At 44.2% G+C, this 13,429-nt stretch overlaps 1 protein-coding gene across 1 annotated transcript; it reads right to left on the bottom strand.

Annotated features, from left to right (window-relative positions):
* Positions 1 to 9,347: 9,347 nt before the first annotated feature.
* Positions 9,348 to 13,172, bottom strand: LOC147610887 (uncharacterized). Its single transcript, XM_086785304.1, has 2 exons — positions 13,026 to 13,172; positions 9,348 to 12,416 (listed from the first exon to the last, which is right to left on the bottom strand). Exons 1-2 carry the CDS (start codon positions 13,170 to 13,172, stop codon positions 11,442 to 11,444), a joined length of 1,122 nt encoding a protein of 373 aa, XP_086641430.1. The 3' UTR covers positions 9,348 to 11,441.
* Between the last annotated feature and the right edge of the window lie 257 nt (positions 13,173 to 13,429).

Genomic DNA, 13,429 nt, shown 5'->3' with positions numbered 1-13,429 from the left:
ATTTGCTCAGGCGGCACCCGAGCTCCCAGTGGTTGGTTTCACAACCATGAGCTGAGAGGGGGTGTTAGAAGTCATCTCCTGTCTAGTTTTAGACACCAGGGCCTTTGTTGTGGGTGTGCCCGCCCTTATGAGGTGTTTTATCATTTTTCCCCACTCTTCGCATTTTTTCCCTATTTTTCCTATTTTTTATGTGGCTTGGGAGGCAGCCCATTTGCTGGCCGACTGCTGAACTGGTCCACGACTCCATCTATGAGGTGGCCGACTACTGCTGACAAGCTGGCCGACTGGATGTGTGAGCTGGTCGTGGAGTTTCAGGGCCAGTCAGCTGCCCTACAGAGCAGGCCCCAACTGCTGATGTGGGGGCATATAAATAGGCCCCCAGTCCCCTTGCCACTTGTGTATCATACCCGGGATTTTCTTGTGTATATAGAGCAGAGTTACACGCCTACATCTCTCTCTCTCTCTCTCTCGTGCTATATTTATTCTGCATGCGTTTTGCTCTTGTGTTCCTAGATCTGGTCATCATTTTCACTGCATATTCTAACATTTACCACTTGGTTGAGTTCGAGGAAATGGGACCCTTGGAGTTTCTCCTTGCATGAAAGATCTAGGAAAGGCTCGTTTTCAGAAATTTTTGGAACCCTTGAGCTCCTTTTCTAAGGGTTTGGCTCAAAAAACTGCATCCTGGAGGCTAGAGGGCCGCATGGACTCTACTTCAAGGGCAGTGTCTATCCTTTTACAACTCAATCTGGTGTTTAGGTGATGATTACAACAGATTTATCAGCATAAAGAAATTATACTAAACCAAGGGTAACAAATCTGTATGGAATGGTTGGAGTATCAAACCATCTCCGAATTGCAATTTGAAGTTATAGGGATCTGTATCAGATACCCAATGGTTAATTTGAACCCTCAATTGTACCAAAATATAGTGATTAGTACTGATTAGCAAATTAATCCTCTGTTTTGTGTGTAAAAACAGAGTATGCGGGGAGTCGAGATCTGAAAGCTTAGAGTTCAAATGAGCTCAAATCCTTTCAAGGCCATCAATAGCAATTAGTCTAGTAGAGGATTAAGCCAAGAAACACAAGATTTGACCAAACATTGAATTCTCAATCTCTGTTTTACCAAAGTCACCTGCAGATTTGATGAAGAGCTTGGATCTCACTGTAGACTTGATCAAATCAAAATCTATCTTCACCAGCTTGTAGAGCACCCTTGAAAACCCCTAGGGCCAAAAGGAATTAGAGCCATTGCATTTGATGAAGTAGAAATCTCATTTTTTTCTCCGAAAAACGGCGCTGCAAAATTAGCAAAAATCGAAAGCTTGCGCTGGCGGTTTGAGGTTTTGATTGAATGGGCTGAACCCTTGGGAGTGTAGCTATGCTTGGCTAAAAGCTTTTGCCCTAATGTTTCGCTTGGAAGGAGATCAAGCCCCTTCAGTGGCTGGGGGTGCACAGACTACTTGAAAAAGAGGTAAAAAAATCTAATTATCTACTAATTCTAATTAGCCAAGTGATTAAGATGGGCTCACTGAGCTCGTATTTTAAGAGGTAAAGCAAATGATTAGAGGCATTGGGGGTGAAACACCCTCGACCTATTCTCAAACTTTAAATAGGTAAGCGGTTGGGGTTTCTCTTTTGAACTTGGTGCAGAATGGGAGCTCCAAGTGGGAAATTTTCGGTAAGTAGAACTAGCAATGTGGGATGAACCGAAAGTCAGGTTAGGGTGCCAAACTGCACGCTAACCTAGATCCCACAAAGGGTGTTGATTGATTAAGACAACAGGACGATGGTCATGGAAGTCGAAATCCGCTAAGGAGTGTGTAACAACTCACTTTCCGAATCAACTAGCTGGCCATCGAGGTGAGTGCGAGGCCCCGATGAGTAGGAGAGTGTGGGGGTCATGGCGCGGCTCCGGGCGAGAGCTCGAGTGAAACGGCTCCCACAGTGCAGATCTTGGTGGTAGTAGCAAATATTCAAATGAGAACTTTGAATACTAAAGTGGAGAGAGGTTCCATGTGAATAGCAATTAGACATGGTTTAGTCAATCCTAAGAGATGGGGTAGTCCTGTGTCAAGGACGCAATGAGCGCCATGCATCAAAAGGGAATCAGGTTAATATTCCTAAATCGGGACATGGCGGTGGATGGCAACGTGATTGAATCCGGAGACGTCAGTAGAGCAGGAAACTTGGGAAGAGTTCTCTTTTCTTTTTAGCAACCTGCCCACCTTGAAATCGGATCACCTGGAGATAGGGTCCACTAAACTCCATTCCCATCGGATAGATTAAAGTGGTCTCTTGCTATTGATCCTACGACGTAAAAAGCTCTCTCACTCTATCTCTCTTTCCACTCAAGGAAGGGCCCTCCTCCGTCCTCCCTACTAATCGTCTGCGAGACCAGCACAACTCATGGGAGGGTTTCCAACGGGTAGTCAATCTCTGATCCCGCAACTCGTCCAGAAAACATTTTCACACCATACCGCATCATGTCGTGCTACATACCCCGCATCCAAGGAAAATATAATCATGCCAAGAGGTGGTTCATGCGCGCGAGGCGGGGTCGCCCACGCAACGAGGCAGACGTTGCCCAAGAGGAAGTGTTGGCGGTCCCCCTAGTGGCGGCCAACGCTCCAGCATTGGTGGCTATGAGCAACGGAGTGGCCGTCCCTCTCCCCGTTGCTGCATTCGTGATGGCTCCCCTGCATCACACGTAAATGCCGCAAACAAGAGTCGTGATTTTCAAACTTGTGATTTTTAATTAAGGAACCGACGACCACATTCTTGTAAGTTTGCATGTATGCGTGGATGATCAAAACGCTCAAAATAATCAAGATGCTACTAATGATTTTTATTTCTCATAATTAATCGAGGTCGCATTGGGGCGCGCCTTGGGGTAACCAACACCAGGTAGTGCGTTGGGGTAACTGGGGATAATCCTTGTCCCTAGGGTAACCAACCTTAGGTCTAGGGACCGGGTTGGGGTAACTTCTCAGGAGTTTGACCCAACTCCTGAGAAGGGTGGGGCTCCTTTCTAGCTGAACAAGTGTAAGAGTGTAAGGGCTTACCCACAGCGGTTGTGAGCGAGGTGAGAGGACATTGGCGCCCGACAGCTAATAAGATTCCGAGGCATCAACTACATTGTTCTCTAGATTGAATAACTTGGTGCGCCAAGGGTACTCAGCTCATAAAATCTGAGGGATGAGATTGTAATCTCTCAAGTTAAAATTTAAATGTCTTTTCTGTTCTCAAAGAGTTGCCTGCGAAAAAGATATGGTGATTTGTTTAAAATGTTGCAATAGCATTAAGGGGGTTAAAGGAAAACTGTGCTATAAATAACAAGAATTAGAAAATAACTTTGGCGTACCCACGTGTCCATGCCAACCTTGTGGTAGTAATTAAAAACAAGCATCACAACTTTTTACTCAAAGGAAAGCCGGTGTGGCAGGGTGGACCTGATTAGTGGTTGGGTGCTTTCCTTCTTGCATAAGATCCAACATGGTAGGAATCTATGATTGGGGATCTCTTAGCTCATCCCTACATATACAGGAGGCCAAGGATTAGGCAAGCTATCCCGAGGAAAAATTGTAGGGTTAAACTACCGAGTGAGGTACCCCATCGTTACTCTGAAGGGAATCAAAGGTGGTATCAGAGCAATGTTTTACCTACCTTGTCACAAAATTTTAATGTTGTATCTCTGCAGAGGCGAGTGTTGGATGATGAGTTAGTGCTTGGCATCAGCTTTGACCAATTGGCCATGAAATCCCTCGACTTTCGTAAAGCATGGGATGACCATTCTGCGGAGTTTTACTGCTCTCGAGGTTCTTCCAATCGGTGGTACAATAGCCTCCACTACTGCAAATACATCTTTCTAAACGACATCCGCCACACAATCTAGACCCGAACCTATGTTTCCTCCAAATTTTAGAGAAACTTAGGGTTGTGCACCATTTCGTGTTTTATGGTGCATTAATCCTTGATGAAAATATGATAGTAGAAGGGCAACAAGTGTACGTGTCTGAATACTACTATAATGGCATCCTAGAATTCATCCCAAAGCATAGGATTTTTTGCCCAAGTCGTTTCCATCCCGGATTTTTGAGTATCTCTAATCCTGAAAAGATCTATAGAGTAAATGTGTACAAAACTCCCCTCGCTTTGTGAAGGGTTAGTCCTCCTTCCCGAAGCAAATCTGATCAAAGTTGTAATTTCTTCTTTTTGAGAATCTTGCAGTCTTTTTCTAGTGTTGTGAGTGACGAAATCTTTTCTTAAGGTTAGCTAACTTACGTGTATCTTTCCCAAGATGGGGATGATGAGAGGAGAATCCTTCTCAAACAAATGAAGCCATCTTCTAGGGAAATGAAGTGGCGAAAGACGTTGAAGCTTGGATGGAATCTTTGGACTACTACTTCTTACTTGTTAGAACCACAACCGAAAAACCAGTCAATGCTAGTCGGTTATTACAAGTTAAGTGGCAAAGAAAAGCTTTCGTGGAAGGAGTGGTGCCATGAGCAAGAGATTGACGAAGCCTCAGTAACCTAGGAGATTGTCAAGGAAACAGTCAAAGAAAGGTACCTACCCCTTGACCACGAAACCCTGAAGATGAATGAGTTCTATAGGCTTACCCAAAGGAACCTCTCAATGGATTCTTATTACTCAGAGTTTGTGAAGCTAAAAAAATATGCTCCAGATATGATGGTCAAGCATCTATGAGCAGATTTATTCAAGGGTTAAATTTCCCCCTCAACCACTAAGTAGAGTCCATGCGGCCCTCTAGCCTCCAGGATGCAGTTTTTTGAGCCAAACCCTTAGAAGAGGAGGGTTCCCAAAATTTTCAAAAACGAGCCTTTCTTGGACCTTTCATGCAAGGAGAAGCTCCAAGGGCCCCATTTCCTCGAACTCAACGAAGTGGTAAACCCCCTCTCCTCCCTCGTCCGGAGACGGCAAGCTAAGAAGTAGCGTGGCAAAATGGCCTATGTTATAACTGCCACCAAATTGGTTATTGTCGAGAAGATTGTCCTCACCCTCCAAGAGTGTTAAATTCGACTAGGGTTCCAACCTTTGGTGGTCAACCGAGAAACCAAAATCAACCAAACCCTCGTGGTAGAGCTGCCTTTATTCAGCAGCCGCGCAGTTTACCCAACCCCAAGCTTCTAGGGGACGAGGTACCCCTAGAGGATGCGATCATGGATGCGTAGTAGCAATTTTCAATGAAGAAGAAGTAGGCTGAGAAGACGAGGAATATGAGCGGGCCCAAATTCACACAGTAGTGGAACATCAAGGAGAAAATCTACAATTGTCAGTCATTCAAACACCAACATCATATGAAGGTAAACATTTCAAATTATTGATTGATTCTGGAAGTACACATTCATTTCTTTCTCCAAGATGCATACGTCAATTGGGACTTAATAAAAAATCATCTAAGAAAATGACAGTCGAGCTAGCCACAGCAAGCGAGGAAGTAGTCACTTATCATGCAGTGCGTAACCTCAAGTTTGAACTTGATGGTGGGAAACCGACCGAATGCTACTTTCATGTTATGCCTCTAGGGATCTATGACGACATAATTGGGATGGATTTGCTAATATCTCATGGAGCTAACATCTAATGCAAGTCTGGCACAGTAACCTTCAGATCTACCCAAGATCAGGAAGTAATAGCCTTAGGAGCTGTGTGTAAATCTAAATTGCTGATAAAAGCCAGCAAGATCTTAAAGGGTCTTAGGAAGCACCAATCAATTTACTTAACAAAACTAAACAATGTAGATGTCCTATCACTAGGGTATGAACTGTCTTGGCTACATGAATATGATGATCTCTTTCCAAAAGAGCTCACTCAGATGCCGCCTAAGCGAGATATTAACCACGAAATAGAACTTTTCCTGGAGCAAGTCCCATAGCAAAGAGCCCCTACAAAATGTCAGTACCTGAAGTTGTGGAGTTGAAGGAACAACTTCAACAACTTCTTGACCAAGGGTTCATTAGGCCTAGTGTTTCACCATGGGGTGCTCTAGTTCTATTCCAAAAGAAGAAGGATGGAACACTTCGACTGTGCATCGATTACAGAGGATTAAATCAACTCATAGTGAAGAACAACTATCCTATCCCTAGGATAGATGAGCTTCTAGATCGCCACATGGGTCAAATATCTTCACCAAAATTGACTTAAAATCTAAGTACTATCGAATTTGGGTTAAAGAGGAAGGTATACCAAAGATAGATTTCAACTCTAGGTACGGACACTATAAGTTCACTATGATGTCCTTCGCCTTGACCAATGCTCCAACAACTTTCAACCGCCTGATGCAAGATATCTTCAAGAATCAACTAGACAGACATGTTCCAGTCTTCTTTGATGATATTTTGGTCTACGCAAGGATGAAGTAGAGGAAGGTATGCCAAAGATAGATTTCAACTCTAGGTACAGACACTATAAGTTCACGGTGATGTCCTTCGTCTTGACCAATGCTCCAACAACTTTCAACCGCCTGATGCAAGATATCTTCAAGAATCAACTAGACAGACATGTTCTAGTTTTCTTTGATGATATTTTGGTCTACTCAAAGGATGACGTAGAGCACGAAAAGCATGTAAGGGAAGTACTAGAAATACTCAGAAAACACCAACTCTTCATCAAAAGGAGTAAGTGTACCTTCTTCTCTAGTAAAATCGAATACCTAGGGTTCATTGTATCTGAAGAAGGGATCTCGGTGGACCCTGCAAAGGTTAAGGACATAGTGGAGTGGCGCAACCCAAAAATGCCAAAGAAGTTACGGGATTCCTTGGAATTATCGAGTGGTATAGGGTCTTCATCATCAAAGATTATGCGAAGATTGTCACTCCTCGAACTAAAGTGCTAAAGAATAATGCCAAGATAATATGGGAAAAGGATCAAGATAAAACCTTTGAATCACTCAAGGGTACTCTAATTACGGCCCCCATATTAAAACTGCCAGACTTTGAAGCAGATTTTGAGGTGATAACTGATGCCAATGGTTTAGGAGAATTGGAGGAGTCCTTCAGCAAGAGAGAAGGCCGGTAGCATATACTTCTCGAAAGCTAAAGGACTATGAGAAGAACTATGCAACCCATGATTTGAAACTTTTAGCAATAATTCATGCTCTCCAATCATGGAGACACTACCTGCTAGAGAAGAAGTTTGTGCTTAGTACAGACCACAAAAGTCTAAATTGGATTCTAACCCAGCTAGTCCTCAACATGAGGCAAAGGCGATGGATGGAAACCTTGGTGGCATATAACTTTGAGGTTAAGTACTTGAAGGGGAAAGATAATTGTATCTCCACAGAGACGAGTGTTGGATGATGAGTTAGTGCTTGGCATTAGCTTCGACCAATTGGCCACGAAATTCCTTGACTTTTGTAAAGCATGGGCTGACCATTTTGCGGAATTTTACTGCTCAAGGTTCTGCCAATCTGTGGTACAATAGCCTCCCACTACTGCAAATACATCTTTGTAAACGACATCCGCCCACTACAATCTAAACCTGAACCTATGTTTCCTCCAAATATTAGAGAAACTTAGGGTTGTGCACCATTTCGTGTTTTATGGTGCATTAATCCTTGCTGATGAAAAGATGATAGTAGAAGGGCAGCAAGTGTACGTGTCCGAATACTACTATAATCGCATCCTAGAATTCATCCCAAGGCATAGAATTTTCTGCCCCGGTCGTTTCCACTCAACCACTAGGTAGCAGATTTATTCAAGGATTAAATTACCCCCTCAACTCTTGAAATTGGATCAAGAGGTAAGACCCCCTTCACATCATCATGAGTACGGCACAAGAGATAGCCAAATTTAATGGGGAGCAGTTTTACACATGGCAAACAAAAACCATGTATCTGCTCATGAGGAAAAATCTGTGGGGACTAGTTGAGGGAAGAGATGAATGCCCAGAGGTGAGGAGAAAATGAGTGGAAGAGCAGGAATGAAAAAGCATTGGGACTTATCGCACTCAGTTTAAACGATAAAATCATTCATCACATCACAGGGATACAGTGGACAAAAGATGCATGGGATGAACTCAATAAATGGCACACAAGCTAAAAATTCAAAGATAAATCTGTTAATGCAATTCTACAAATTGGATATGAAGGAAAGTGAACCTTTAATCACACACTTGAACAGATATAAAAGCATTAAGCAAACTGGCAGCTATTGGTAAAAAGGTAGAAGATAATGCGGCACTAGCTGTGCTTATGAAGAGTGTGGACAAAGTTGAATATGAAAACATTGTAACACTAAAGAATGTACCTGAATTGAAGCTACACAAGATAGAAGGAGCTCTACTAGAGCAAGAGACTAGAGGCAAAGAGAAGAAATGGCTGGACTCAACAGCAGGAGAAGAAAAAGCATTCTTTACCCGAGGAAGATTCTCTCGAGGACGAGGACGAGGACGAGGACGAGGAAGAGGCAGAGGCAGAGGCAGAGGAAGGACCTTCACTTCCCACAACTGTGGAAAGCCAGGACACATGGCAAAAGACTGCTACAACAAACCCAGTGGAGAAGGAACGACATCGGCAAACTTCATGGAGGCTCCTAAGGAAGTGGAGTCAGATCATTTTTTCTGAGAGAGAGAGAGAGTGTGTGAAACCCCACAACCCAATGTAACCTACCCCAACAGAGTAAAACCACCTCTGAACCACCGATGATGTAGGCCATGTGGTAGATGTATGTGCGAGCACTTTAGTCAAGGTCACGGGCACTTGTAGTAGCCTTGGACACATAGAGAGAGTGTGTGTCAAAGACTATGAGTTTAGGGACTTCAGGCACTGGTCGTAGACTATCAAGTAAGAGGGAAATACATATTGTTTATGTATAAATTAGGCATCAACAATGTAGTTTAGGTATGTCCATAGTCTAGATTCATCTCTTAGATTGATAAAGCGTTAGCGTATATTAGCGCATATACGCTAATGCGCATGCGTATATATATATAGGCCTATATATATATATATAGGCCAGAGTACACATGTGACCACCACCTATAATAACCATGCAACAAGAAACATGAAGTTTACGAAACAGTGTTGCAAGTGTCCAACAAGAACAGAGCCAACCTAGGCGAATATCATCAGGTACCAAAAAAATCTTATCATAGGTAAGGACCAGCACTGCTTTCATACACCAAAAGATAGCAGACCAGTCAACCACCATCATGGATTAGAAGTAATAGGGGATGGAGATATCACTACCACAAATCATGCAAAATGTTACATTGGGAAACACAATTCCTAGGAGGATGACCAAAACATAACATGTAGGGAGCCAAAGAAAGTGAATGTATAAGACACCCTCCCACTACCACAACCAATATTGTGAAGGTAAGGTAAGAAAAAACTTCATCCAGTAAAAGATTGCAAGGAGGGAACAAACAATTTGCATGAGGTTATGCAAGACACCTCCATACTACAATATTAGAACTAAGTAGAGATCATCCACCTGTGTAAAAGTTGCTGTTGATCACCCTCGTTTGCAGATAGACAGCATGACTTGGAGGGAGCTTACTCTTGCTGAGGAGCCATCTTAACAAACAAGAAGTACAATACATATTCATTCACCAACAAGGTAGCGACAAAACAACCAACCAAGCATGAGCAAGATAGGCATGCCTCCTGATTTAGTCATGCCTCCGTTTCAAAGAGAGAGGCATTATTGTCTGGGCAGATTGTCTCACACTTGGGACCGTTAGTGGATGCCTCCTGCAATGAATCAGTTTCTGCAGTAAGGTCCGTTCTTCCGTTTCTAAGAAATCATACACGCCTGTGAGGCCGTACACAACAAGAGCTAACTGTTTTATGTTGGGTACCCTGTGTAGAGAGGCAGACTTAGTGCCGGAACTTGTTGCCATCTCACTACTGCTGAATCCGTGAGTGCCAGATTTGGTAGTTGGCTTGGGTGTGGCTGCTGCCTTGCGAGTATCAGACCTTGTTACTGGTTTGTGGTACTTAACAAATTCCACGGACCCTACTTCGCATTGACCCAATTGCATTAAGACTGTTGCAAATGGCTGATTAGACGACCATCCACCAATTTCTGCACCTTCTGGACTCATCCATGTAGATGCTTCAAAGCTCATATCACGCTTTCCATATATGCTTTTGAACTGAATACCAAGTATTGACAAGCTTTCTTGGCTCAGGAGGAACGACTGGTCCTCTGTCGGAAGAAGTACTGGAATCAGAACATCAAATCTGGATTGATTAGTCCTACATATGGCAGCCTTCTCTAGGATAAACAAGTGCAACAGATCCTCGAGATCAGGAGTGTGGCCTATAACTGGCACAAAGCCAGAGAAATTTACCAGGCCTTTTGCTTGTCTCACATCTTGCACACCTCTTGGCATGCCATACCATGTGTCACCTGCCAGCACATGCAAGAAATCCCAAAGGGGGACAGTCTGTTGTTCCCTCCTTGCTGTATCCATGGCCCTTACGAGAATGTACCGGCCAACCAGCTCTCCGTTCTTACCCTCGTCAACCCAGTGATTCTCCATGCACCTTTGTAGACGGTGCAATGCAGCTTCCCTGAACCCTTTGAAACGAAAAATACCTTTGGCAGCATGCGTCACTATGGGATCCCATGGCTCACATGATGTAAGACATCTATTATCATCAGAAATGTCCAGGACATAGCTCATGTGCGATGCCACTAGATTGGTTGCCAACCTAGAGAGGGGATTGACATCTATTACAAGTCGTGCACCTAATATAGCAATGGCTGTGGATGGCTCGAACGAATCATTTCCCTGTCTTACCCTGTCAAGGGCATTTTCTTGTACCCCTCCACACAGTTTTCTTGTTGCTAGAGCTAGTGCCTCTCGACTGGCCATTCGCATTGCAGTTTCTTTTTCACCTTGGCTTCGTGACCCTTTCTTTATTTCGTTAGCTATGGAGGACATGCAGGATGGCCACAGCGGCCTCCCATACATGAAAAGACTCTGCAATGTGAGGTCTTTCACACTGCCAAAACTTTTAAGGTCCTCTGCTAGAACATTGACATTAGAGATTTCCCACACAGGTGGAGGAACAGTCAGCTTTCCTGTGCGGACCCTTTGACTGGGATCCCTATCCAAGCTTGGTGCAAGCATTGATACATTGGGGCATGTGTCAACAAAAACTCCAAACGCTGACCGCAGAAGAGAAAGAAAGGCTCTTCTTATATTGTTTCCTGCTCCATTGGAAAAGAGTTGAGCTGCTTCATCAAACACAAATAAGATGCCCACGCCCTCTTGGCGGAAAAGTCGTGGGCAGACATTGTTCAAGGCACCTCCAAGTTCAAGTTTGGTGCAACCAGGTTTCTGGACCCACTGTTGATTGACAGAGTCGATAACATTTGATACTTGCTCCTCTTTTGTGATGATGTGATCCAGAATCCATTGTTTGCATGATGGTGATGGGGGAGCAGCAGAAGATGACGATGGTTAAGAAGCAACCTGCAGTTCCCCTGTGAGATACATATACAAGCTTTCCAACCAAGCTTTCAGATAACCCCGATAATAGGCTTCCTCTTGCTCTTCTCTTATCAGGGCATCAGCTAGTGGACTAGTTCGCAAAGGAAACCCTGATTTGGATTGAAGACTGCAATAACACACAAATACACCCAAGCTGCTCAATTCCACGAGGCTTCTGGACTTGCCAGTGCCGCTGGATTGTATCAATGAAGCACAAGGTGTAGTTGACGTTGAAGCAGTACCTTGCCGCTCATCTAGTTTTGCCAGAAGCATACGTAAAGAATGATCTGGGTCCACAAACGGTGCTGTGAAAGCTGCGGCTAGGGCTGCTAATGCTGAATCTACATCAGCCTTAGCCTTGTTCTCCCAGAATTCTTTACCTTGACCATCGTTTGCTGCTCGCTGGAAATCTTGAGCCAGTGTAACGAGCCCCTCCTTATCAAGCCTATTCAACCACCGACGGTCTCTGAGACCAAGACTTATACCCTGCAACTTTGCCATATCTGTTATGTCATTTACTAGACGCGTCTGCATCTCTGCTTCAGCCTTCTGCACCTTCTCCCTGGCCTCCCTGGCCTTCTCTGCTTCAACCTTCTGCAGCTCCGCTTCAACCTTCTGCATCGCTTCAGACTTCTCTGCTTCAGCCGTCTGCATCTCTGCTTCAGCCGTCTGTATCTCTGCTTCGGACTTCTCTGCTTCAGCCGTCTGTATCTCTGCTTGGTTCAATACTTTGGCGTTCAAATGTAGCTTGGGGGGTCCATACTTTTTGCGAGCCCTCCTTTCCTTTTGCGGAGGGTGGCACCTGGCAGCCACCTCAGCACACGCACTTAAATTGGCGCCCGGTGTGTAGACTCCCTTAGTGAGGGGCACGGCCTGCCGCCGCTGAGGGGAAGCTAAGCCATGGGATCGACGGTCGGCAAATGGGGGTTGCAAGATTGAAGCAATCTGGGCCGTCCATCTCCAAAAAAGTAAACTAGGCCAAAAATTTGTAAACTCGACCCAAAAGGATGACGTGGTGGCGAATCAGGGTAGCGGGCCAGCGTGGCATGCAAGTAAGCTAATTTTGGCCAACGTGGCATCATGGGATAGCATTATGTTTTATTAGTAAGCTCTATGCTTGATGCTACACTTGCAATGAAGAAGTCTATCGTTCTCTCTTTTCTTAAATCTCTTTGTTAATTAAAGCATTGTTGAATTAGCTTAAGCTTCTTGATTTATGTGTGTGGGGGGCTTATGTGCATGCATGAATCAATGAAACCTTATGCTCTCTTCTCCTTATGCTTGTTTGAGCTTTGAATCATGTGTGGGCTTGAGAAACTAACTTAATTAGTGATTATTTGAGTAGGAATTATGTGTGGGCTTGAGTAACTACCTTAGTGATTATTTGAGTAGGAATTAGTAGATTTGCTTGCCCATTACATTGATTTGGCTTGCTTACTTTGAGTTTATTGTATGCATGAATCCTTACTAACTTTGAAGTAGTTGTGGCAAGTGTGATTGCACTTTACTTTAGTTGCTTAGCTTGAGTGATTGTCTCTTTTGTGATGTCATTACTATACGGCGATAGAAGAGCGAGAACCACTCAAAGACTTCTCGTAGACTGTCAGCCCTTGCTCTCCCTATAGCCGAGTTGTTGCCTGGGGCGTGCAACATCAAGGCGTCAGAACTATAATAGTGCAGCAACTTGGGGCATGCCTTCATCACTCTCCCTCGCTTTCTCTATGCACTTGATCTACCAACCCATGCATCTGATCTGTCTTAATGAGCTGCTTCAAGAGGGGGGGTGGAGAAAGCTCCAATGATTTTGCTCTCACCCTTGGGAGACACATCTGAAGAGTTGGGTTCTTGGCGAGCTCTCTCTCTCTCTCTCTCTCTCTCTCTCTCTCTCTCTCTCTCTCTCTCTCAAATCAGCCCGACACACACTCTCTTCTCTGCCCTGGGCTTGTGTGTGCACAGGT

This window comes from Cibotium barometz, chromosome 48 (assembly GCF_041138505.1).
Source record: "Cibotium barometz isolate CiBa-2024 chromosome 48, ASM4113850v1, whole genome shotgun sequence".
NCBI lineage: Eukaryota > Viridiplantae > Streptophyta > Polypodiopsida > Cyatheales > Cibotiaceae > Cibotium > Cibotium barometz.
This window is presented reverse-complemented; position numbering and strand designations above follow the sequence as displayed.